This window comes from Bacillus rossius, chromosome 1 (genome assembly GCF_032445375.1).
Source record: "Bacillus rossius redtenbacheri isolate Brsri chromosome 1, Brsri_v3, whole genome shotgun sequence".
Taxonomy (NCBI): Eukaryota; Metazoa; Arthropoda; class Insecta; order Phasmatodea; family Bacillidae; genus Bacillus; species Bacillus rossius.
In genome coordinates this window covers 307,187,560-307,209,635 of record NC_086330.1, presented here as the reverse complement: position 1 = coordinate 307,209,635, position 22,076 = coordinate 307,187,560, and the positions used below count along the sequence as shown (strand labels likewise).

The following is a 22,076-nucleotide window of genomic DNA, read 5'->3' as shown; positions in this document are numbered from 1 at the left end:
GTGTGGAAGAGAATGATGTAAAGAGTTAGCTATAGAGAGAGTGTGAGAAAGAGCCCTCCAAGTACCCTTACCCATGTTCGGAGCACCTTGCTATCCACGCAAGTTTTCCGGCTTATTATGGCCATTTGGTTGCCACTAGTTGCCAACAGGGGAGGCGGCAAATGGCCTTTCGTTCTAGTTATCACTAATTTCATAAAGGTCCGTGGCCTGGCACACTCAAGTTATTTCCTTAACTTCACTCTGAATTGTATAGTACCCAATAAGCAGGCTGGTGAAGGGATTGTAACAAAAATAATAGACTTACGCGATGTACTGCGAGTCGCCGGGGATGTGGTACTTAGCGCCGGGATCAAAGTCCCTCTCGCCCCTCTGCACCGGCGCCCGGACCTTCTGGTAGCGCTGCCTGCCGACAACACCAAACAACACAGCCGCGTGAGTGACACGGGGGAGGGGCGGGCTCTCCGGGGAGTGAAGATCCAGGACTGCCGGCCTCACCTGAGCGACCACCAGTGCGAGTTCCACTGCTGGGGCGAGACACTGCCGCTGAACACGTCCCAGCGCCACTTGTCTATCAGCAGTCCGAAGGGCAGGAAGGCCACCTGCAGCAGCCACACACCATGTCACAGCGGGCAGCTGCCCTCGCACTTCGCGCAGGCCAACTCGCCACAGCCATCTATCGGGAGCGACCGGAGGTAATCGTAGACTAATGACTGGGGGAGATGTCGGCTACGACCTGTGGTAAGGAAACATCCCAGCATTCGCCTAGGATGACTTCACGAAGCAGTGGATCAGTGGATTAAGTGTGTTCCCCTACACCGAAGCCATGAGAGTCACTTGAATGGTGGTTTAGAGTGATAAGCACTAGACTCCAGATGCAGTGGTGGGGGAAAGGGAAACCCTCGGCTCACGTCAACATCCATTACGTGTCCAGCTGTTGGATTGCCTGGGCGGAAACGAGTGCTCTAATCGCTAATTGTGGCTCATACTCAGGAAACCATGGAACACCAAAATCATGACAGCTAATTGGGACTCGTGCCTCGGTTCTCAGGGTTGTTACACATCAGTTATGACAGAGTGAACAGTAGCTCTGTTATATTTTTGTCACACTTCACTCTCTCTTGATGACTTGTGTAACTAGTGAATCTTTTAGTTTGAAAAAGCAAAATAATTATTTCGTCTATATATGTTTATTTATCTATGTTTATTTAACTTTTAGTTAAGCCTACTTTTACATTAAAATAATATTTGATAAATTGATTGAAAAATGTATTAAGATCATGCAATTATACTAACATGGATTTAAAATTATATTATCTAAAGAATGGGCAGGCCCTAATTAGAAAATTACCCTTAATCACTAGAGATAATTAAAATAAAATCAGCAACAATAAACAGGTCAATTATTCACAATCCCAGCACAATAGAACAATTAATAAATTTCTGGTGTTCTATCTTTTCAACGATGTGATTAAATGTTATTCTGAAGATATAAAAAAAACCTGAAGTACTGGAGGTTTGACGTTTACTGGCCGAAGTTAAAATGCTAACGAAGCGTCAGGGCGCATTAGTCGTCCTGCTTGCTGGAGGAAGGACTCGAGGGTGAGTGGTCAGGTCCGCATCCGGCCCTTGGACCCTGTCTGTGAAAAAAGTCCGAAACAAACATGTTCTGAACTGGTTCACAGACAGTTAGCAAAATAGGCATAAAATGCCTACTAACAACTTAATGGTCGGGGAAATAAAGTTTGTCAAAGAACTCACCATATAGGGGGATGGCTTCCAGCGTCAGCCAGAGTGCGGAGATTGCGAACACGCGGTTTTCGCGGACGTTTCCATGATTCAAAAGAATAGAAAAAAATATATAAAATATTATTACCGAAGCATGACTACTACTACGAGGAGCGCAGACTGACTAATTCCTAATTACTAAAGGTGTAGGGAGAACATCCCTTGCCTAGCTGATTACATCTTTAAACGACGACCGGAGTGAAGTCTCGATGTGCGGATCGCCGTCTATGCGGTGTGGTCAGTCTGCTGTCGCGGCGCGAAGTAAGTTTTGGGGCGGCAGCGACCCGTAATTCAAAGACGACGTCAAACAAAGGAAGAGGGGAGGCTTCGGCTTCTGGACCGAAAGGTCCCGAAGATTTCCGAGGGAGGGATTTCCGAGAAATACCATCTTCGATATCTCGAAGTTGGTGGTACTGGTTGATGTCAGCGCGACCTACTGAGGTGTGTCCGAAACAAGGAGAGATCGACTCACACGAGGCGACTTCTAAAGCATTGGGCTTATGGAGGGGACTAGTGCATCGCTCTGGTGGCTTTAAAATGGACTACAGGGCACTGTTTGTTGCGTGAGGCGCCAGGGGACCGGCGTTTAGCGGGCGTTCAAACACCCAGGAGGAAATAATTCGCAACTCTGACACTAGAGGTCAAAGATGGTTCATTCGAACGCTCGTATCCAGACCTTGAGACAGGCTGGGGTTAAGGACCAGTCACTGCTCTGATCAATGTTCCCAGGAAAGGCAGGAGAGGGGGGGGGGGTGGAACCGCGCTGCTGTGGGAAATTAAGCCAGCGACGTGCCGAAACATAAGTTAAGACGAGCCGCGGGTGTGTCTGAAATCGCTCGCGTAAGGCTGGCTATCAGAACCTAACTGCTCTTATACCTTGCAGGATCTAGCACTTCTTGTCACGGCTCGGAGGAGAGTTACAGGCGACGTACGTGCGCCAAAGCGGAGATAAAACGATAGCACATGCTGGGACATTAGATGGTAGGCAAAATAATATGCTGGGAACGATTGGGGAGACAGGTCTGACAAAGATTAAACAGGAGCGTACAGGAGGCGGAAAAAGTTTAAGTTCTTGCAGCAAAAAATGACTAGCGACATTATTTTTCAAAAATTAAAATTTAGAATTGTGCCAAAGATACTAATTGGCGGCACAGGGTTGCAGTTTGTTTCAGAAATTTCTTTATAATTATGCACTATACAATTTTTGAAATTCGGTGATGGCTATCAGTTTGGATGGAGTTTCATAATTTAAATGAATGACACTTAGAACATTTTTGAGTCCGGGGTTTTCGAGATGTGCTGTAGGAAAGATCTGAATAACTGTAAAGAATATGGTACGAACAGATTAACACAAAAATACACTAAATCCAAGGGTAAATTTTGTAATGAAACAGAACGAATGTGCAGGCAGCAAAACTCTAGTTCTTAATTTCTACCATGCTTTAAATTGGTGTCTATATGTCCCGAATATAACAAAAAGTCATGAAATAAACATTTTAGAAACTGTTAATCCAGTAGTAGTTTGTAAGTTGAATTTTTTAAAGGCTATACTTCAGTTTATAGATGTGCATTAAACATAAATAGTTGGAGACAGTCAAATAAAAAAAAAGTGTAAAGTACCTTTGAAATTTTTGTAGCTTTCTTACATACGTTAAACCTGTTCCTGTATGCAAAATATTTATTTCGTGTATGTCTACTATTGCTTATTATATAAAATGAACTTGTGATATAGATAAGCTGTAAGTAAATATTATTTTATGGTACTGAAAAATCCTTAAACTGGTTCACCAGATATTTTTAGACACTATGACCAGCCACTGTCAGACAGACTACAGCAGTGGAGCTGTAACACCCACCTTGTTCAGAGCCATCTCCATGAGCGAGTTGAGGTCACTCTCCTCGGAATCCTGGTGATCGCCATCTAGCAGTCCAACTCTGACCAAGTGCTGAGTTGTGGCCACAGAGAGCGCGATGGTGTCGCCCACCGCCTCGTGGAACCCTATGCACACCGCCTCAGTAGAGGGACATGGTGCGTCCGAGCACAGCTGCCGGCCACTATTGCGTTCCGTGATCACGTGTCCACTTGGAGGCTACACACGGCCATTTTACGAGGACTCGTTTGATGCTAGAGCACTTCTCTTTTGCATTCCAGCAGAGATAATTCCCATTTCTGCTAGCCGACATTATCCTACGTCTCAGTGAGTTAATGTTAGCACTTCAACTTTGCCAAATGGAGAGGAATTTCAAAGGCCAAATTTACCTTTATTTCGATTGTTGTTAATGAAGAAGGAAAAAAGAGAAATTTACGAATTAGTTTATATTGTACTCTGTTACATTTTTTTTAAATTTATAGCATGTTAATTATAGATGGTGACTGACGCACATGTACACAGACCAATAATGTTACAAAGGAATGGCAATGGCCTATAGTAGCAACCATCTCAGCATTGGCCTGGAGTGACTACGGAAACCCACGGGAAGCAGAGTTCAGGATGGCCTGACTAGGGTCATATCTCTTATTAGCCCTTGCTCGCATGAGGACGAGAGAGAGACTACTCACCCGGGTTGGCGCCCTGCCGAAACGTGATTGGTTGGTCCTTGTACTGAATGTAGTACTGGATGTGGCCCATCTCGTGGTGCACCGTCACGAAGTCCTTCATGTTGATGCTCGTGCACATCTTAATGCTGCCAGAACACCAAGCACATAAAGTCCAGGCACCGAGATGCACGAGTTGTGGCTCTTACTGCAGTAGGGACCCTAACCTCTAGTGTTATAACCGACTGCCAGGCTAGACTCCGTATCATTACTCATATTCGAGGTTGGTTAAGAGTTCACTTGTGCTAGATGCCAGCTCCAGCTTTCACTTATGCACACAGGGTTCACACGAACGTTGGCTTGAAGTATTCTAACGTTTGTCAGAGTATCGATGACCCAATCATTAGAGACACTTGTTTTTCGCAGAAAATTTAATTGTGTATAAGAATTCCACATTCTCAGTTAATATTTTATACAATTTGCTTTATTACTGACTTTCGTTGGTGAAATATGCTTCCCTGCAATCGACCAGGAAAATGAAAATACTGGAAAGTTTGTAAATCAATATAACAGTAATAAATAGTGTTTTGAGAAATAACTTGGCACCAGGGGCACAACAACTAAATTTACAAAGGGGGGGGGGCAATATACATTTTTATAAAGAATCATCGTTCCCCCCTATTGAAGCGGGGGGTCCGGGGGTCCTCCCCCGGGAAAATTTGTATTTCAAGGTGGAAAATGGTGCTATTTAAGCAGTTTTATTATCTAAAAATTGATTACACAGCACTTTCTTTGCCACCGTTTGCCCCCACTTCAAGGTTTCAGAGAGGGGGGGGGGGGCAAAATACCAAAATACCCTTGCCCCCTCTCCCCTGTTGTTGCGCCCCTGCTTGACACAGTACATTTTCGGGAAAAGCAGGTGCGTCTACCAATCTTACGAGTTGTAAAAATGCACAGCCTGGTTATAAAATATACCGCGAAGTAGAAAGGGTTTCTAATGATTAGCAACTAGCGACTGACAATTATTGTTATTGACTGGTAGGATAATTGGTCACGATTCATGGCTGAGATGAATTGGGTTGGATGATTATTAATTAATAAGGATTTGAATTTTGTTCATATACCTACAGGTTATTAAGAATTGGCTATAACACAGAAAAGCAATCCTAGGAAGCCTGTGAGATAATTATCTACCAGTTTGGTGAGAACATATTGACTACAGGAAACCTTATAAAACTTAATCAAGCATTAAACTTTCTGGAGGCAAACTAAATATATTTGTATATTGCATGTACGTTAAATATGCACTTTCTGTGCAAGTATTTATTTAAAATGTGTAAAAAAAAAGATTCAATAGTTTAAAGATGGATTCTTAATGCTAAACTGTTCAGACATGAAAATGTTAGTTTAACAGCACAGATGCAATGCAAGCAGCACATCATAAAAAGTACAAGTAAAAAATTACACAAAATTAAGTGATGAGAAATATCAGAGTGGCCTTATGTTCAACTGAAGGGGAAACAGGTAGTCATATTTATTCAAACCCTTATCTAATTGAGCCATGGTCACTAGACATAATTTTATTTTCTGTATTTGTTCAGTAGATTAATGCACACAACTTAACTTCTAATTTCCAGTTTTTGAAAACTATTTTTTATATAATTTGGAGCAAACAAAAGCCAAAAACCCGAAATAGTGTGTGAGGCAAAGTCATAAAACATTATTGTGAGCAGATGGATAAAAAGAGAGAAATATAAATTTATCATGGTTTCAAACAGTGCATCATCAGTGAAAGTATTTCATTATGTGTTTCCTCCTGATGCAAGGAAAGGGAGCTGCAGCGTTAATTCTAGCAAATTAAGCACGTCTGTGTGGCTGGTATCACATGTCCATGCTGACTGGAGGTGATCAGGAAGGAAAGAATCACTCAGTGGAAGTCTTGGCGGTCGCAGAAGTCCACGAAGCAGGAAGACTGGAGTGACTCACCGAAAGTCCTGGCGGTCGCAGAAGTCCCAAGCTGAGGCATGGCACACGACCTGCCGGCCATCGCTTGGCTTCTCGATCATCGCGCGCGACTCGTCAAACGACATGTTGTTGGTGGGTAGCCCCAGACTGCGGTAGAACTCGTCCGCCATCTCGAACATGCGCCGCGCGGTGTAACCCTGTGCAGCCACCACCAAACAGAACACGCAAATGTTAGCAAGTTGCACTCACGCTAATGCAGCTACCATGAGGTAAGTAACAATACACTTCTGGGGAGGTATAGCAAGAATAAAATGGATATCTAAGAGGAATTTAAAAAAATTGTAAGTCTTTTAGCAACACTTAAATAATCTTTACTGGGATTTGTAGATCGTAGGAGCAACGATATGTTTCTCAGAATTCTGGTGTCCTGTGCTCACAGTGCCTCTCAAATAAGATCTGTACACAAGCAGGTAAATAATTTGTTACCGTACCTCTATTTAAAGCAAGGAAAAATAAAACGAAAAATATTCCATTTAAGCACTTTAAACATGTTTGATACCGCAGGACTGAATGTTCCCATTTTAAATCAATTTTCAATGTTAACCATTTCCACAATATCCATGTTCACGAAGAGGCCTCTTGGATGCTGTCTAAAGTCTCGCTCTACAGAAATAGTTTCCAGAAATGGTCATAGTTTGTAAGCTTTGCGTTACTCTATATGCCATGGGTAGGTTAGCCAGAAACGCGTCACGTCAGTAAGGTAAAGCTTAGTAAACATCTCATATCTGTGGTCAGAATGCACCTACCTTCTCCTTTAGTGCGGAGGTAACATCGACGGAGGTGGCATTTGGGAAGGGCACCACCAGGTCGTAGATGTTGCTCCAGCTCTGCGCCCACATGTTGCCTGCGAGCACACGTGACAAATCAGCTGCTCTGTGCCCTGCCAACCTAACATTTCCTGAAGCAGACAGATCCTGGTCTTCTGTGCACGGTCGTCTGAGAAATTAAATTCATTCTGAAATGTCAAATTATGCATATGAAAACTATAGCTTGATAAAATGTTAAAAATTGGGAATCCAACTGACCTACGCACCATTGTTTAAAGTTATATAATGTTAAGTTGTTATTTATATCTACAATTCACTTATCGTGCACAGATACTTACTGCATTAAACCTAGACATTTGACTTGCCACGAGGTTATACAGTATGTATCAAAATTCATGTTACAACGCTTGAGGATAGAAAGATCTTATTATTTGCAACCATTTTTGCCAGTAAACATGTTGCCGGAAACGCGTAGGTAAGCCCCTGTAGCCCCAGAAAGAGTCAGAGTAGGCAACCCGTTGTAGAGTGTTATGTTGTGGATGTGCGGGCGTTCGATTGAGAAATAACCTTTTTAATCGTGGCACAGATTTTAATTTCACTCTGAAATCAATCACAGCTTCGGCTTTGTTTCACAACATTGAAATTGTTGCATACATTTTAACAACGTGACAGCCTAAAGCAACGGCTAAAAAACACGCCCACCTTGAGCGACACAGAGGTGGCAACGGCGAATCATGTTTTCACGGATACGCTGGAGCATGTGTGGAGTCGACCTTATGATTTCAAACGCTTTAATGATTCGCTGTGTAAGCTCTTCTACCGTTTCTTCTGGCGTAGCGTATATAAGCCCTTTTACGTAACCCCACAGAAAGAAATCTAACGGGGTTAGGTCCGGTGACCTTGGCGGCCATGCGACAGGGCCCGCTTGTCCAATCCATCAGTTTGGAAATGTTTGGTTTAAATACTCTCGCACTTGCAGGGAAAAATTAGGTGGTGCCCTGTCATGTTGGTACCACATCACACGTCAGACATGCAATGGAACCTCTTCAAGAAGACCTGGTAGTTCGTTCTGATGGAAGTGGAGGTATCCGGCGCCGCTAAGTCGTGGCGGAAGAAAAAAAGGCCCGATGAGTACGCCGTCAAAAATACCGGCCCACATATGAAATGAAAAACATTCCTGGCGAGCTGTAACACACGTTGCATGCGGATTGACATCATTCCAAACATGATTGTTGTGCGAATTGAGAATAGCATCTTGAGTGAACTTGGCTTCATCGCTGAATAAAACCGCTAACTCGGGGTTCCTCAATACTCTTCGAATGTACCAAAGAGAAATGGTCATACGAAGAGGATAGTCCGCCGGACCCATGTGTTGCACTTTTTGAAGGTGGTACGGGTACAAGAGTTGCTCATGAAGCACTCGCCAAACAGCCATTTTTTCAGCGTCCATATAGGAACTTTCTGCCCTTGTGCTTGTATCCGGACTCTCCTCAAATCTCTGAAGTACATCTTCAAAACTGTGAGTACGAACCCTGCGTTGAGCACCAGCATTTTGTCTTGTGACGGCACATGTACCAGTATCACGATTCGCTGAGTAAGTCTTGCAAACATGGTGTGAGCTGGAATCCTACGACCCGGATATCGTTCTTCGTACAGACGACGGGCGGCTCGTCCATTTTGTCTAGCTTCCCCGTAAACAAGCAGCGTGTCCGTGTACTCAATAAACGTGTACTCCATTGAGCTCCACTAAAATGTCGCCCTTTTCAGAACCACGGCGAAAGAAATGACACCACGAGTTTGCTTGTACGACAGAACAGTCAACGACAGACCACCAGTGATATCAATACACACTGCGACACTGCGATGTCACGCTGCGCAGTGCCATGGCACGGCACGAACGGAAGAAAAGAGGTGAGGGCGCCACCAACGGAAGTAAAAAGGGGCGGGGGTCAGCATTTGACATCGTAGAGTCCTCTCGAGCGCTGCCCGGCGTCGTAAACACGTAATTCACCACAGCATCGTCTATCTCGCACAAAGCCCAACGGGTTGCCTACGCTGACTCTTTCTGGGGCTACAGGGGCTTAACTACGTGTTTCCGGCAACATGTTTATTGGCAAAATTGGTTGCAAATAATAAGAGCTTTCTACCCTCAAGCGTTGTAACATGAATTTTGATACCTCCTGTATAACAGTAGTATCCGAAATCTTGGATTGTGGCATCACTGCTGCTATTTTACCATGCAGGTAATGCAGATGTCCCAATATGCGTTCTTTTTTGTTAACTGTGCGACGTCAAAATTTAATGTTTCAACAACTCTTGGTCTTGTAGTAAGCACAAAACCTATTTCATGGATGCTTGGTTCTATAGTAAGAGTAAAACTACACTCCTGGGTATCGGGCGATTCCAATGAACAGTATGGACTTTAACGAAATAATAATTTTATTCGAGAGACATTCAATAGTTAAAGAGACAAATTTATGTAGAAATGAAACAGTTTGTATGAGGACATTTGTACTTTCATGACTTTAGTTTGGCATCACTTGGATGAGCTAAGAATAGCTGATGGATAAAAATTGTTTTATTATAACCTCAATAATGCATTTAACAATGGTGTGTCTACATTAGTTGAACAACATTCAGCGATGCTTTTTTTTTTTTTTTTTTTTTTTTGCTTTCTGAAAGTGAAAAACCGGCAAAATCTTTTCTCGAATGATTTTACAGTATAATAAAGGTTGTATGAACCGCGGAAATTGTTATAAGTGGATATAACAGTTCAAAAACGGTCGAACCTCAGTGACTGACGAGCAACGTCCTGGCCAGCCAGTTGAAGTGTCAACTCCTTCTCTAGAAACCTGCAGTGGTGACATTATTTGTGAAGACCGACATGTGACAGTTGAAAATATAGCATAAAAAGTTGCAATAAGTGTTGGTACAGTTCATAACGTTATCAGTTACAAGCTCAAATACAGCAAACAAGTGCATAGTGGGTCCCGAAAGAGTCAAAGCAAAAACGCAAGGTAACGAGACTCAAAGTGTGTAGATTTGAAAGAACGGTATGAAATGAAAGGTGACCCTTTTACTAAACCAGATTTTAACGTGTGAGGAAACTTGGGTTCACCATATTGAGCCAGAGTCCAAAAGATAAAGCATGGAATGGAAGCACACCAGCTCACCTGTCCAAAATAAATTAAGAATGCCAGCTTCAGCGGAAAAAGTCATATTGACCAACTTTTGGGCTGCCCACGGTGTCGTCCTTTGTGATTGGGAAGAACAGCGTACAATAAATAGTGCCTACTGTTCAGACAAACAAAGTGAAGCCAGCAATGAGAGAAAAATGTCGCGGATCAATAAATAAAAAAGGCGTGATATTGCTACACGGCAATGCTCGTCCTCACACTGCCAAGCTGACCCAAGTAACCATTGGAAAAATGTGTTGGGAGATACTACCTCATACTCCTTACAGTCCAGATTTGTCTCTTTCAGATTTTCATTTGTTTGGTCCACTCAAGGAGGCATTACGTTGAAAAAAATTCAGTAGCAAAGAGGAGGTCAAATAATGGGGGAAAGTGACTCAAACAACAAGACAAAGACTTGTTTGCATCAGATATAAAAGAACTAGTTCATCGTTGGGACAAGTGTATTAATATTGGTGGGGATTGTGTTGAGATGCAGCTAAAGTCTCATTTTGTTACAATACAGTTATTTTTACATTAATTTTTCACTTCAATTATAGAATGGCCCTTTAAAAAATAAAGTTTATAATATTTGTAAATTTTATTTTTAAGTTATATGGCAAATGAATATATGAATAGGAAGCACAAATCGTGTTTAGTTATTTTGTATATATGCTTGTAATAGATTATATCCATACAGTAGGTATGACAGTTCGGAGAATCTTGCCTTGTCTACTTTAAATAGATCATAGCTTGTTTGAAAGGTATACCAAGTATCGAAAAAGAAGGTCTTTAGGTTCGGAAACGTTTGACCTGTACGCCTGAGATTGGACATGAATTTGATAAAATAAAAATCAAGTATCGAAAAAGAATACCTCGTGGTTCGGACACACTTCCCCTATATTCTTGAAGTTGGCACTCTAGTAATCATACAGTGTACCGAATACGGCCTTCATTGTAGGCATAGTGATATTACATACAATAGTTATTTAGCCGGACAGTTATCTTGTATAGAGTCATTTTTCGTAGTGAGGATGATTAATAAATCCAACTATGGTAATGGGAAAAATAAATTAAATAATAATTTTTAGCTTTAATCACTCTTAGCACTCACAAAGTTTCAAACCAAGGTTGGAAATCGACCGCATTTACCATTATATTAATAGGTTTTTTTTTTAAATGATTTTTAGAATTTTTTCTGTCATTTTAGTTTAATAGTAATAGATGTTCGATATGTTGAACAATATGACGACAGTGGCTCTCTGGAGGCTGGTAGATGAGGAATTTAAACCTATCCTAAGAATTTTCAACATATTATCAATATATCACCACACGTCTGGTGCATCCCTAATATTTTATTTAAGTCCTCAACGTACAACACTTTCGAACACTTCCAAAGCCATGCTCAGCTCTTATACGTCCGGTAAAATTCAAACAGTACATCCGCGGGCCGGGTGAAACGCGTGTTATTCCGCGCGAGGTGACTTCTGCCGGCTCTCGCCTCGCTGCTGTCCGCCCAGCGCCTCGTGACTCGGCCGACACGCAGCGCTGTATTCGTGCGCGGCAGAAAGTAGTCACTGTCTTCCGTTCTTCCATTACACACAAACGTATTATCAGGCATGCCCAGAGTATGTTTTACGCTGCCCATTGAAATAAATAGTAAAAATACCTCAAATAAACGCAATAAAAATACATAAAATAAACTAAAATTATAAACTAGTTTCTCACTTTATTTAGATTGTTCTGGTATTTTATTACGTTCATGTGGCCAACCTTAACAAAATTTACAACTAAATTTAATAGAATTGTAAACCAAATGTGCAAACTAAATAATAAAAATATTATACAATTAAATAAAAAACTAACAATATCTAATTCCATAGTAAAAAGTGACTAGAAAAATAACGTGCAATAATTTAAATGTAAAAAGGAAAATAAATGTGTAACAAAAATGGAACATGCCACATTACTATATATTAAAAAAATTACAAGTCCGAATTTGTGTTATTTTTTATGTGTAACTTGTTTAATTCCTAGTATTACATGTTTCTTTATGGCCATGTGGTCAAGGGCGTACGAAACCGGATGTCTGAGCTGTCTTAGTTCGAATCACCCTTATTCCAATGTAATTTGTAAAATCATATATTTTATATTTTTATTTTTAAAAATGAATGGTTTGTATTTTACCCAGAATCTATAATGAATTATAAATCATTTGGAAAAATAAATAACAATTTGTAGTGATAAGATTTCATTATGTTCATTAGTATACACTATAAAAAATTTTTTTTAAACAAAAATCACTTTATTGAACCATTTTTTTAGACTATTCCATTTGTTATGTAAATGAACATTATTAAACTAATACTAACTTCTAGCATAACGCATGTTGATAAACAATATTTCTGGTTATCTGATTTGGTGTACAGATGTATAGAGCTTTGGAGTTCCTACTCTGGAGCAAGCAAAAAAACGATAATTTGTTAAATTTAATCCGGCAACGTACCGTAGCTGTCCTTGAGCTTTGTTTATTGTCATGGCGAACGCAAGACGCACAGCAAATTACAGACATTTGACCGTTAAGGGCAAATCAGTGGGAGTCATTGGAATGCGCAGAATCAGCACATCTTCTCCTTTTCATTTGCCCTTAATTATTGTTGCTTCAATCACGCGACCTCTAGCAGACGAAAACAATACGACGGGCATTATATTATACGAGATGGCAACCTCTCGCAGATGAAACAATATGGCGGACATGATATCATAATTCAAAATGGCGTAAAGTTCTAGATTCCAAGATGGTGGATGTGGTGTCATAATCCACTATGGTGGCCAGTGTCAGGATTAAGGTCTAAGGTCCCCTCCAGAGGCTTACTGGTGGCTGGTAAATGATGAAATTAAGCATATTTGGGTACATTTATTTCTTTTAAAGGCAAAAACACTTTGAGGGGTTAAGAACTTTTAATTTTTGGATATTTGATGTAAAATTATCCCTCTTTAATGTTCAGAATTTTTGGTGAGGCATTTTCCTAAAAACTGGACATCTTTATTAATTTTGGCATTTTTAGGGTCAATTTTGGCGAATTTTTGGCAAAGTATAATAGTTGTCAAGGTCTTCCAATATGGCTGCCGTAACATCACAATCCAAGATGGTGGACACCGAACCCACCAACCCCATCTCCTGTTACCGCCCCTTAAAGCAGAACTTTGACAGTACTTGATGAAATTTCGTTCACTTTGCATTCAACATATCGCACTTTCCCAACCCTTAAAACAGATTTTTTTTTAAATACTTTTAATGAAATTTAGCACACTTTGTGTTTAAATTAAGGGGTGAAATACTGTCTTCAACTGATTTATAAAAAAGTGGGGAATGTCAAGAAACCACCCCATTCACCCTTTCCCACCCTTGGTACTGCTTGATGAAAATCTGCACACATAATATTAAAATACAAAGAAAATTACTGTTCAACATTAATTTAGCAAAAAAAAAGTGTAAGGTCACTTACTACCTACATGTGATTTTTATAAACCACCCCATTTTCTTTTTCATGTCTATAAATATAACGTTCATATATACAAATGAAATTAAGCACAATTAATGTTACAAGCAAGAGGAAATGTACTGTTTTAAATGATTTCAAAATAGTATACTCCATCTTATTGTCCACTTGATACAATTTTTACTGTCTACATTTAATTTAAAATCAATCAAATATCTATATGAGATTATGAAAAACTACCCCATCTACCTTTCCCATCACTAAGAGTATATTACTGGTACAACATGATAGCATCTTGCTCACTTGACGCCCAAAAGAGGAGGAAAATTACCGTCTGTATTTGATTTTCATTAAAAAATAATTATTTATTTAATATAATACATTTCACGTGCCTTTAAGAAGCATTTTTCACTCAATGAAATTGTGCACAGTTGAAGTTAAAAATAAGAACATTACTATCTACATCAGATTTTAACAAAAAGTTAATTGAATACATGACATTTTGAAACACTACTTTCCTCCTCCTCCTCCTCCTCCCCCCCCCCCCTCTCCCCCAACAGACCCACTTCTACATCACCCTTTTTTATGCCTTGATTCAAATTTTGGGCAATTTTTGATGAAATTTCGCACACTTGTTGTTCACATCCGATTTCGAAAAACAAAACCCCCTTCATCCTGTGTTCAGTCCGAGCAACGCCGGTTACTTCAGATAGTTTAAAAATATATTACATTCTTCTTATGTTTGCGATGTTCTGTGACGTTATGTCCATGGTGAGACACATTTGTATGTTCTTATAACTGAGAAATTTTGTCGATGTGTAAGGTTGTGAACTGAAAGTGGGTTGGTGCACATATACCCGGGTAGAATGATCGAGATCCATATCCAGAGTGGGGAACAAAGATGGGTACTGAGTGGAGTGTTGAGAACAGGATGTGGTTTATCAATGTGTGAAAGTGTGATCTAAACACAGGCTGTGGAAGGCCTTACTGTAAATAGGGGGTTCCATATTCTCTTTCAAGGAACAGTTTTGTCCCTCTGGCCGTTCTCATTGAATTTGACACAGCCAAGAAACATGTCTCAATCTAATTTAGCAGTGATGTTATTCACCAGAACTCTAAACGATTTCACGATTCTCATCCTACAGGAAAAATTATTATTACTATTCTTGCAAGCAATAAGCATCTGAAATGCTTATATGACACTGATTCTGATGCTAGTCACGGGCTTCTTTTATCATTCTTATAGAGCTACAAAAATTTAAGAAGATGCGTGTGATCGGAAAGAATTTTGGTGGTAACAATAATTGCAATTGTAAGTGTTTTATAGAGTGATGCACTACGAGCCACTGTATGCTTCTGGCTAAAGCTCAATAAATAAATAATCAATAAATAATATAAATAAATATATAAAACTCAATAAACGTGAAAATGTTATTCTTTAATGTCAATAAAAATGTGTTATTATAGAAATGAAAGTTTTGGCATCATTCCAAATTCAGAAACAAGGAAAACATAAACAAACACTATTTGGCTTGACGTCGCGCCATGATACCATTTCGACATACTACTTTTGGTGTAGCTACTGATGATATCAGTTAATGACTTGATGTAAGCTTTTGGACATACGTCATTGCTATGCACATGTATGTCTGTAGAAGAAAACTACAAAAAACACAAACTGTTATGTTTTTTTCGTCTTTTCGTTTTGCTGTGTTTTTGTCTAGTTTCAACTGTTGTGCTGAATTTTTTGGGTTCGGTATTTTTTGTGCTGTCATCATTTGTGGGGGGTTTTTCGTATAATCAGTCCATTTTTCTTTGTTTTTCTTTGTTTGTTGACCATATTCCTGTTGTGGAGTATTGTGTGGTGTTTATATGCTGACAACAGCAATTTTTTGCTTAATTTGTGTTTTGTCATTTGTTTTTTGTAGTTTTCTTCTACAGACATACATGTGCATAGCAATGGCGTATGTCCAAAAGCTTACATCAAGTCATGCACCCCCATTGCACAATTCTTTCAAAGATTATATCAGTTAATATCGCTTGACAAGGACAGCAAAGTTGGACAAGTTCAACTTTACCCCAGCACCCACTTGATGCAGAGACTAAACTAATTTAGATGCCAGTAAATAAAAGAAGGAGCATCTTCTGTAGTTTACCCAGCATAATCGTTGGTAAATTAAGAAGCCTGCCCAAAGCGAAACATTGCAGCGCCATGCGTATTCCTCTTCAGCAGTAAGAGCTATCCTAAATGGTGGAGGAAACATAAGATGGGCAGGGTGTCTCCGCAGTATTTACTAGTAGGCTCGCGTGCGCGCATTCCTCATGTCCACCGTCCCTGGAAGCAAGTGCATGCTGGCAAGCAGGGATAGCGTGAAGGTGGTGACGCACCCAGGAGGTGCGCGGGTATGAGGCCGTCGTCGCCCATGCGGTCGCCGTACACCTCCTTCAAGCGGCGCCTCACGTAGGTGTGCAGCTCGGAGTAGAGTGGCTCCAGCTGCCTCCACAGCGTGTCCACCTCGGACACGAAGTGGTCCGACTCGTAGCTGTCCCGCCACAGAGCGCCGTAGTCGTCCATCCCTGCGACACGGGGTTCCTTTCCTCAACACTCGCCCGGGCGAGACGGCAGCAGTTCACGTGCATTCCGCGCAGTGGCACAGATGCGTGAATGCAAGCATAGAGCAGTGTTTCAGAGAGATGTGTAACCCCCCTGATGATGTTTTGGCCAAAAAAAATATTCTGTTGCTTGGATTACATTATTAGGCTTCCTTAAAGCAAAGGACAATTTAATGTAATGTCTGAAGTCATTAGTAACTAGATGTTATAAATAGTTTTCCCTGTGATGTCATTGGTGGTTAGCATTTAATTCATACTCTTAATATCAACTTCGTCAAGTCTCTAAAGTATGATCTCTGTTTTAACGAAGATAAATTTTCAATGCCACATAAAAAAAATTTGTTATGCCCTAAATATCGTTGACCAAAATATGGCATATTTCGGTGCTTCTCGCTCACCCTTAACTAATTTGGCAGTTAAAGGGTATAATGAATATGTGAACCAAGACTCTAAAGAGGAGGGGGCTTCTCCTCCATCATCATAGCCGGTGCCCACTTTGAGCCCTTACACAAGGCGATGTTATACGTGTATTCTGTTCCACTTAACTTAAAAATCTCATGGTCGTTGAAACTGGATGTTATTCAGGAGGGAATTACAATGTTAAGTTCTTGCACGACAAATGGCTCAAGTGAGTGGTATAGTCTGTTTGAGGAATTGAAACATTTTATGAACTTTCAGATATGTTGGTAACTAAACTTAATAATTCAGCAGGATAAGTTTAGTCGACGACAGCTTGAGAGAAGACAGAGGGAGAAACGAGGTTTAAAGTTTAATCTGTAGTTTTGTAATGTTGCATTGTCTAGTAAGGTGGAAAAACCAGTTTTTAAATCAATGGCATTCTCTCACAATGTTGGAAAAATTGAATCAGATATCTTGGATGAACATGTAACTCTTGCAAATTTAAGTAATGATACTTTGTGCAGTAAATGAGGCTAAGTCATGTGTTCAATTAAAATTCACAAAAAATTACTATTTAACTAAAGATTTTAGGGAGACAATGTTAGTTCGACTTTCAAGGATGGTTCAATAAATAGTTAATGCTTTTCAGTTTCAGCTGTTAGCAGAGTAAGTGCTTTAATTTGGTGTAATAATTTGTATGCGTTTTCTTCCTCATATGGAAATTTATTCTGAATAAGATTAAAGTACAGAAACCTGAGGAAAATTAATCTCCAGTTACGACTACTTTCAAATCTACGATTGAGACTTTGCATTTATGTGAAAAATTGACTATTAAAAATGTAACCAAACTATTTTATCAAGTAATTTTGGGGAAGAGATACACATATATCTTACTTTATGTGAACCATGGTTCTAAATATTTTTTATCAGGTGTCACCATCTTGTGTTAATTGTTATTATTTATTTTAATTGTTGCATTATTTTTCTGATTGTAATGTACTTGGTTGTGATTGGTTGAGACTGATGAAGTCTTTATTTGATATATGAATACCTATGAGGTCCAAGGACCTCAGCTCTAATCAAGGATGATTCTAAGTGTCTAATGCATGGGTGGTAAGCTAAGTTATTGTTAATAATTTAGTTATTAAGTTTTATCCATTGTGTTTTAGAAGTGAGCTAGGAATGGAATTCATTCTCTACATTTCCTTAATTCCCTATTTCTCTTAATTTTTTGTGTTGTGCTTCCGAGCAGTGTGTTCCAGAGACTTAGTGAGGCAGAGTTACTTGCCACATAAAGGGTAATTGGAATGTGTTTTGCTTTCATGATAAAAAAGAGACTGTGCTCTGATATGCTGTAAGCGGAAACTTATAGTTCTGTTTGTGTGTCAATTAGAAAGATGAACTTCTAGTACTCATTGTGCACATCCTCATGACTGAGGATCATGTTCAGTGCAGCTATTTTAACTTGTGTGAGGGATGTATTGTTATCACCTCCCCGTATCTGTTGTGAGGCTGTCTTTGACTCCTGAAAAGCTGTATTTTTGGAGCGACTCCAGGTGATTGCAGTATGTAGTCTATATGAACTCTTTTTTTTCCCGAGGTATGAAGACTGATGGCCGCTGTGGTTTTTCGATTCATTCGACACATTTTGTCTCTGAGAAAATATCAGCGAATCTTTGTCAAAGTGAATTTGTGATCTTTCAGTTCTGTAGCAGGATGCTAAGAGAAGAATTTGGAATATTTTGGACTTCAACCAACTTTTGGATACTATTCAGATTCCTCTCCAGGTGTTTATCTCTTTTGTTCTTCTTTATGGAATTCCTCATGTCTTTTAAGAAATAATATTATTTCTAAATCTTTTATTTTTCATCTCGTACATCTATTTTGTTAATCTAGGAATAACCTCGTATAAGAATGATTTATTAACTAAGAAGATCAGACATTCTGGACTCCTCCTTTGTTAGCCAGTTTTATTTTTGATTTCATAGATCTTGGATAAAAATGTATGCGATTGAGATTAATTCTCAGCTATTTTGTGTTGTTGCAGATTTTATTGTTTATTAATGTTTTGTGATATACTTTGTCATTTGTCAGTATAGCCATAGTTACATCTTTTTGTTTTTTAATTCGTTTAGATTTTGATTCTTTCTTATGAGGTAATAACACTGATGAAGGGTTGATTGTTATCAGATATTTTATATTCATCCGCATATAAAAGTTTATTAAAGTGTTTTTTTATTGTAATCTGATATTAGTTAGGATTTTTTTTAGTGTTAGGGTAAAAGCACCCCTGATGACAAGCTGTGAGGAAGGGTGGCTGTGAGATGGGCTGTTTTGAAGGCTGTACCCTCACCAGGGTGTGACCTGAAGATCATACTCCAAGGATCCCAATTCCAGTTTCTACTTCGGGCTGGTCTTTCTCCATGTCTCAACTCTCTTGTCTAAATGCCGTACAAGTGAGACTACAATGAGAAGTTTATCTGTTTCATGTGTGATGAAACAGTGTGCTACCTCAGGGAAAAATCTACTTATCAAAGAAAATATCGTGTTATCTACAAACACATCAGTGACTGTAATTAATTGTTGTGAATGTTCGTATTCGAGCACTGATTAAGTTAACAACCTATCTAACCATCTCATAACTTTGTAATTTCACAACTGTACATTCTGTTAAAATGATTTCATCTTCAATGTTCAGTTATCTGGATAGGCTAAAGATCCGCTCTTGCCAAATTGTGTGTTAGGCTCGTGTCTTGCAGGCCCCTTTATAACCTTAAAGTCATTATACTAAATTTGCGCTTTTCTTAACATTGGTAACTTAACATCAACTTGTATTTCAGCTTGTGAGGCACAAGTCAACGCCGTCCAAGATGATATCTTTGTGCAGAAATTTTATAATGTTCAATGCCCTTAAACTTTAGTTGTTTTGTTCCCTGGCGTAGTTCCGGCATGTTGTTTACGGCACCCGGGTTCTGTATTTAGTTTTCTGCTGCGTTTTAGGAATGTGAAAATTTTCTGGGATGAGTGGCATGATGTTTGTTTGTGGAGCCGCTGGCTATCTGCAGCTGTTGCGCCACCTCTTTCTGGAAGGTTTGGAGTGTATTGGCTGGTCTAGTTCCACCAGCTGAGTTTGTAGTTCTGCGCATGCGCACGACTGACAGTGCGCCTATGGTGTTGCAACCTAGCATCAGGAACGCAAGGTTTGGCAGAGCATGTGAGAAAGGATAGCACAGCCACACAGCGGACTCATGTTGTAATCGTTTATTTATTTTGCCATCTTGCTGGCGCGTTTTCGAGTTCCACGATGGTAATGGAGCTTCAATGAAATTAATAAGCCACCTAGGGAAGGACCGGAGCTTTTTACCTTCGGACTTCCCTGGTGGTTGGGTGCATGTTGCTGTCGTGCTGCTGTGAAAAGGTGTTGTCTCCCGTCGAGCCGGATTTGGTAACTTAAACTCTAAGATGGGCCACTGTCCGATGTCTGCGGTGCATGTGAGTCTGCCAGTTTCCTTAGGAAGTAAATTTTATGTTAGCGTGTTATTTATCAAATTCAAAAATCAATGCTTACTTGGAGATGGTATCACTATTCTCTTTTGGATAGTTGTTCTGCAGAAAAAAACAATGTTGTAGTTGGTGCGCCATGTTTAATGGTCATTTGCAAGCTTTATTTGATTATATGGTTCTGGATAACTTTTAAAGAAACAAATGCTCAAATAATACATACCAATATGTAATCAAAAAAAGTATTAAAAATTAACTTGTGATTTCACTATTTAAAGATTTTTTTGTATTGATTGTGTTTGGACAGTAAATATGAATTAATTATTAACTATTTAATTTATTTATTACTTATCTGATTACTCATCCGTATATTCTTTTATTGATTTATCTATTGACTGTTATGAAAAAGAGTTTTTTTGTAATAAAATGTTAACGGTTTTACTAGGATAGCATGTTTTATTTTTCAGCTATAACCCTCCAACCACTTAATCGTCCTGTAGACTGCATTCCTGAGAACCTCAAAAATTTCTCTTCCGGTTTAAACGGAAATCTTTAAAAGTAAGTTTGGTTATTGCTTGTTACTAACCATCCTGTCAGTCTCCACATATGTATCTTAAGTTTTTTTTTTCAGGTTCCAGTCACAATTTGTGGAAGTCGATACTAATTCCCCATTACAATATTAACTTATTTTTAAACTTTAATTACTGTGATTCTAATATCTACTTTTATATTTTTTTAATGTAGAATTATTAATGTTTGTATGTTTGTTAGACAATCATGTCTTAAATACCAAATCAATTTGTAGAAAAGTTTGGAAGAGATGTAGACTATTTTATAACAGAGGTAGCTTATAGACTAGATTAACTCTTAGGTTATACATAATTAAGAAATTCCACACGTTAAGGGGTGACTGTAAGTTTGTGATGTAAAATCATAGGTGGAAATATTTTGTGTAATGATAATAAATAATCAAAATCGCAACAACCTTTTCTTATCTAAAAACTTAACACTAAATATATTAAAGGGGGTTTAGTTTGAAAAGTGATATTTTCGCCTAAAGCTAAAAGCTACATACGAGTAATAGGTCTAATGTTTATCGTATCAGGGAATTTCATAGCACTTCCGACACTAAAAAATTCACAAAGAGCTTCTTTATGAAGCAAAATTGGACCCGCCAAGAACAGGTTGAATACAGAAGATTAAAGTGCACACAATTCCCTTGTCCGCTGACTCACCGTTCAGGATTGCAGCCTCGTTCTTGATCTTCACGTAGGTCTCGTAGTCGTCTCGCATCTTGGGCCCAGTGGCGTCCCTCCAGGCCTGCCAGGCGTGCAGCAACTCGTCGTAGCTGCGTGAGTTCGCCATGATGCCCTCGATCTCTGGCAACACAGCACGAGGCCTCCACGGCTCCAGACTCCTTCGCAATATCCGACTAGGCACTAGACACGTGCGGGCCAGATGAATCCTTCCCACATCATTATCACAAGTGAAATGTCTTTCTTTGTCCCTTTCTATACACATTCCGCAAATTTTTTTTAGTAATTACTTTTGAATTTTTGCGAAGATACCAAGCAACAAATTTAGGCTACGTAACTTTTTAAAGGCTTAATTGTTTTTTTAATAAGTTAAAACTATTAGTTAAATTTTTAAATTTTTTTTTGTTTTTTTAATTGGTTTGAATATAAATTTTTACTATAGATTTTAAAATTATTTAATATTTTTTATTTATTTATTTTGAACTATCTTTTGTTTTTATCTAAACTTTGCAAAAAGG

At 39.3% G+C, this 22,076-nt stretch overlaps 1 protein-coding gene across 4 annotated transcripts in view; it reads right to left on the bottom strand.

Moving 5' to 3' along the window:
* The window catches only part of LOC134527872 (angiotensin-converting enzyme-like), a 98,230-nt gene that overhangs the window by 6,070 nt on the left and 70,084 nt on the right, over positions 1-22,076 (bottom strand). For all 4 annotated transcript variants that reach the window (XM_063360853.1, XM_063360854.1, XM_063360855.1 and 1 more), the window contains 8 exons: positions 21,538-21,681; positions 16,178-16,366; positions 7,093-7,190; positions 6,308-6,483; positions 4,346-4,470; positions 3,642-3,784; positions 496-599; positions 305-403 (listed from right to left, as the gene is read on the bottom strand). In XM_063360853.1, the coding sequence (XP_063216923.1) occupies positions 305-403; positions 496-599; positions 3,642-3,784; positions 4,346-4,470; positions 6,308-6,483; positions 7,093-7,190; positions 16,178-16,366; positions 21,538-21,681 (1,078 nt within the window). The remainder of the gene's footprint in view (positions 1-304; positions 404-495; positions 600-3,641; positions 3,785-4,345; positions 4,471-6,307; positions 6,484-7,092; positions 7,191-16,177; positions 16,367-21,537; positions 21,682-22,076) is intronic.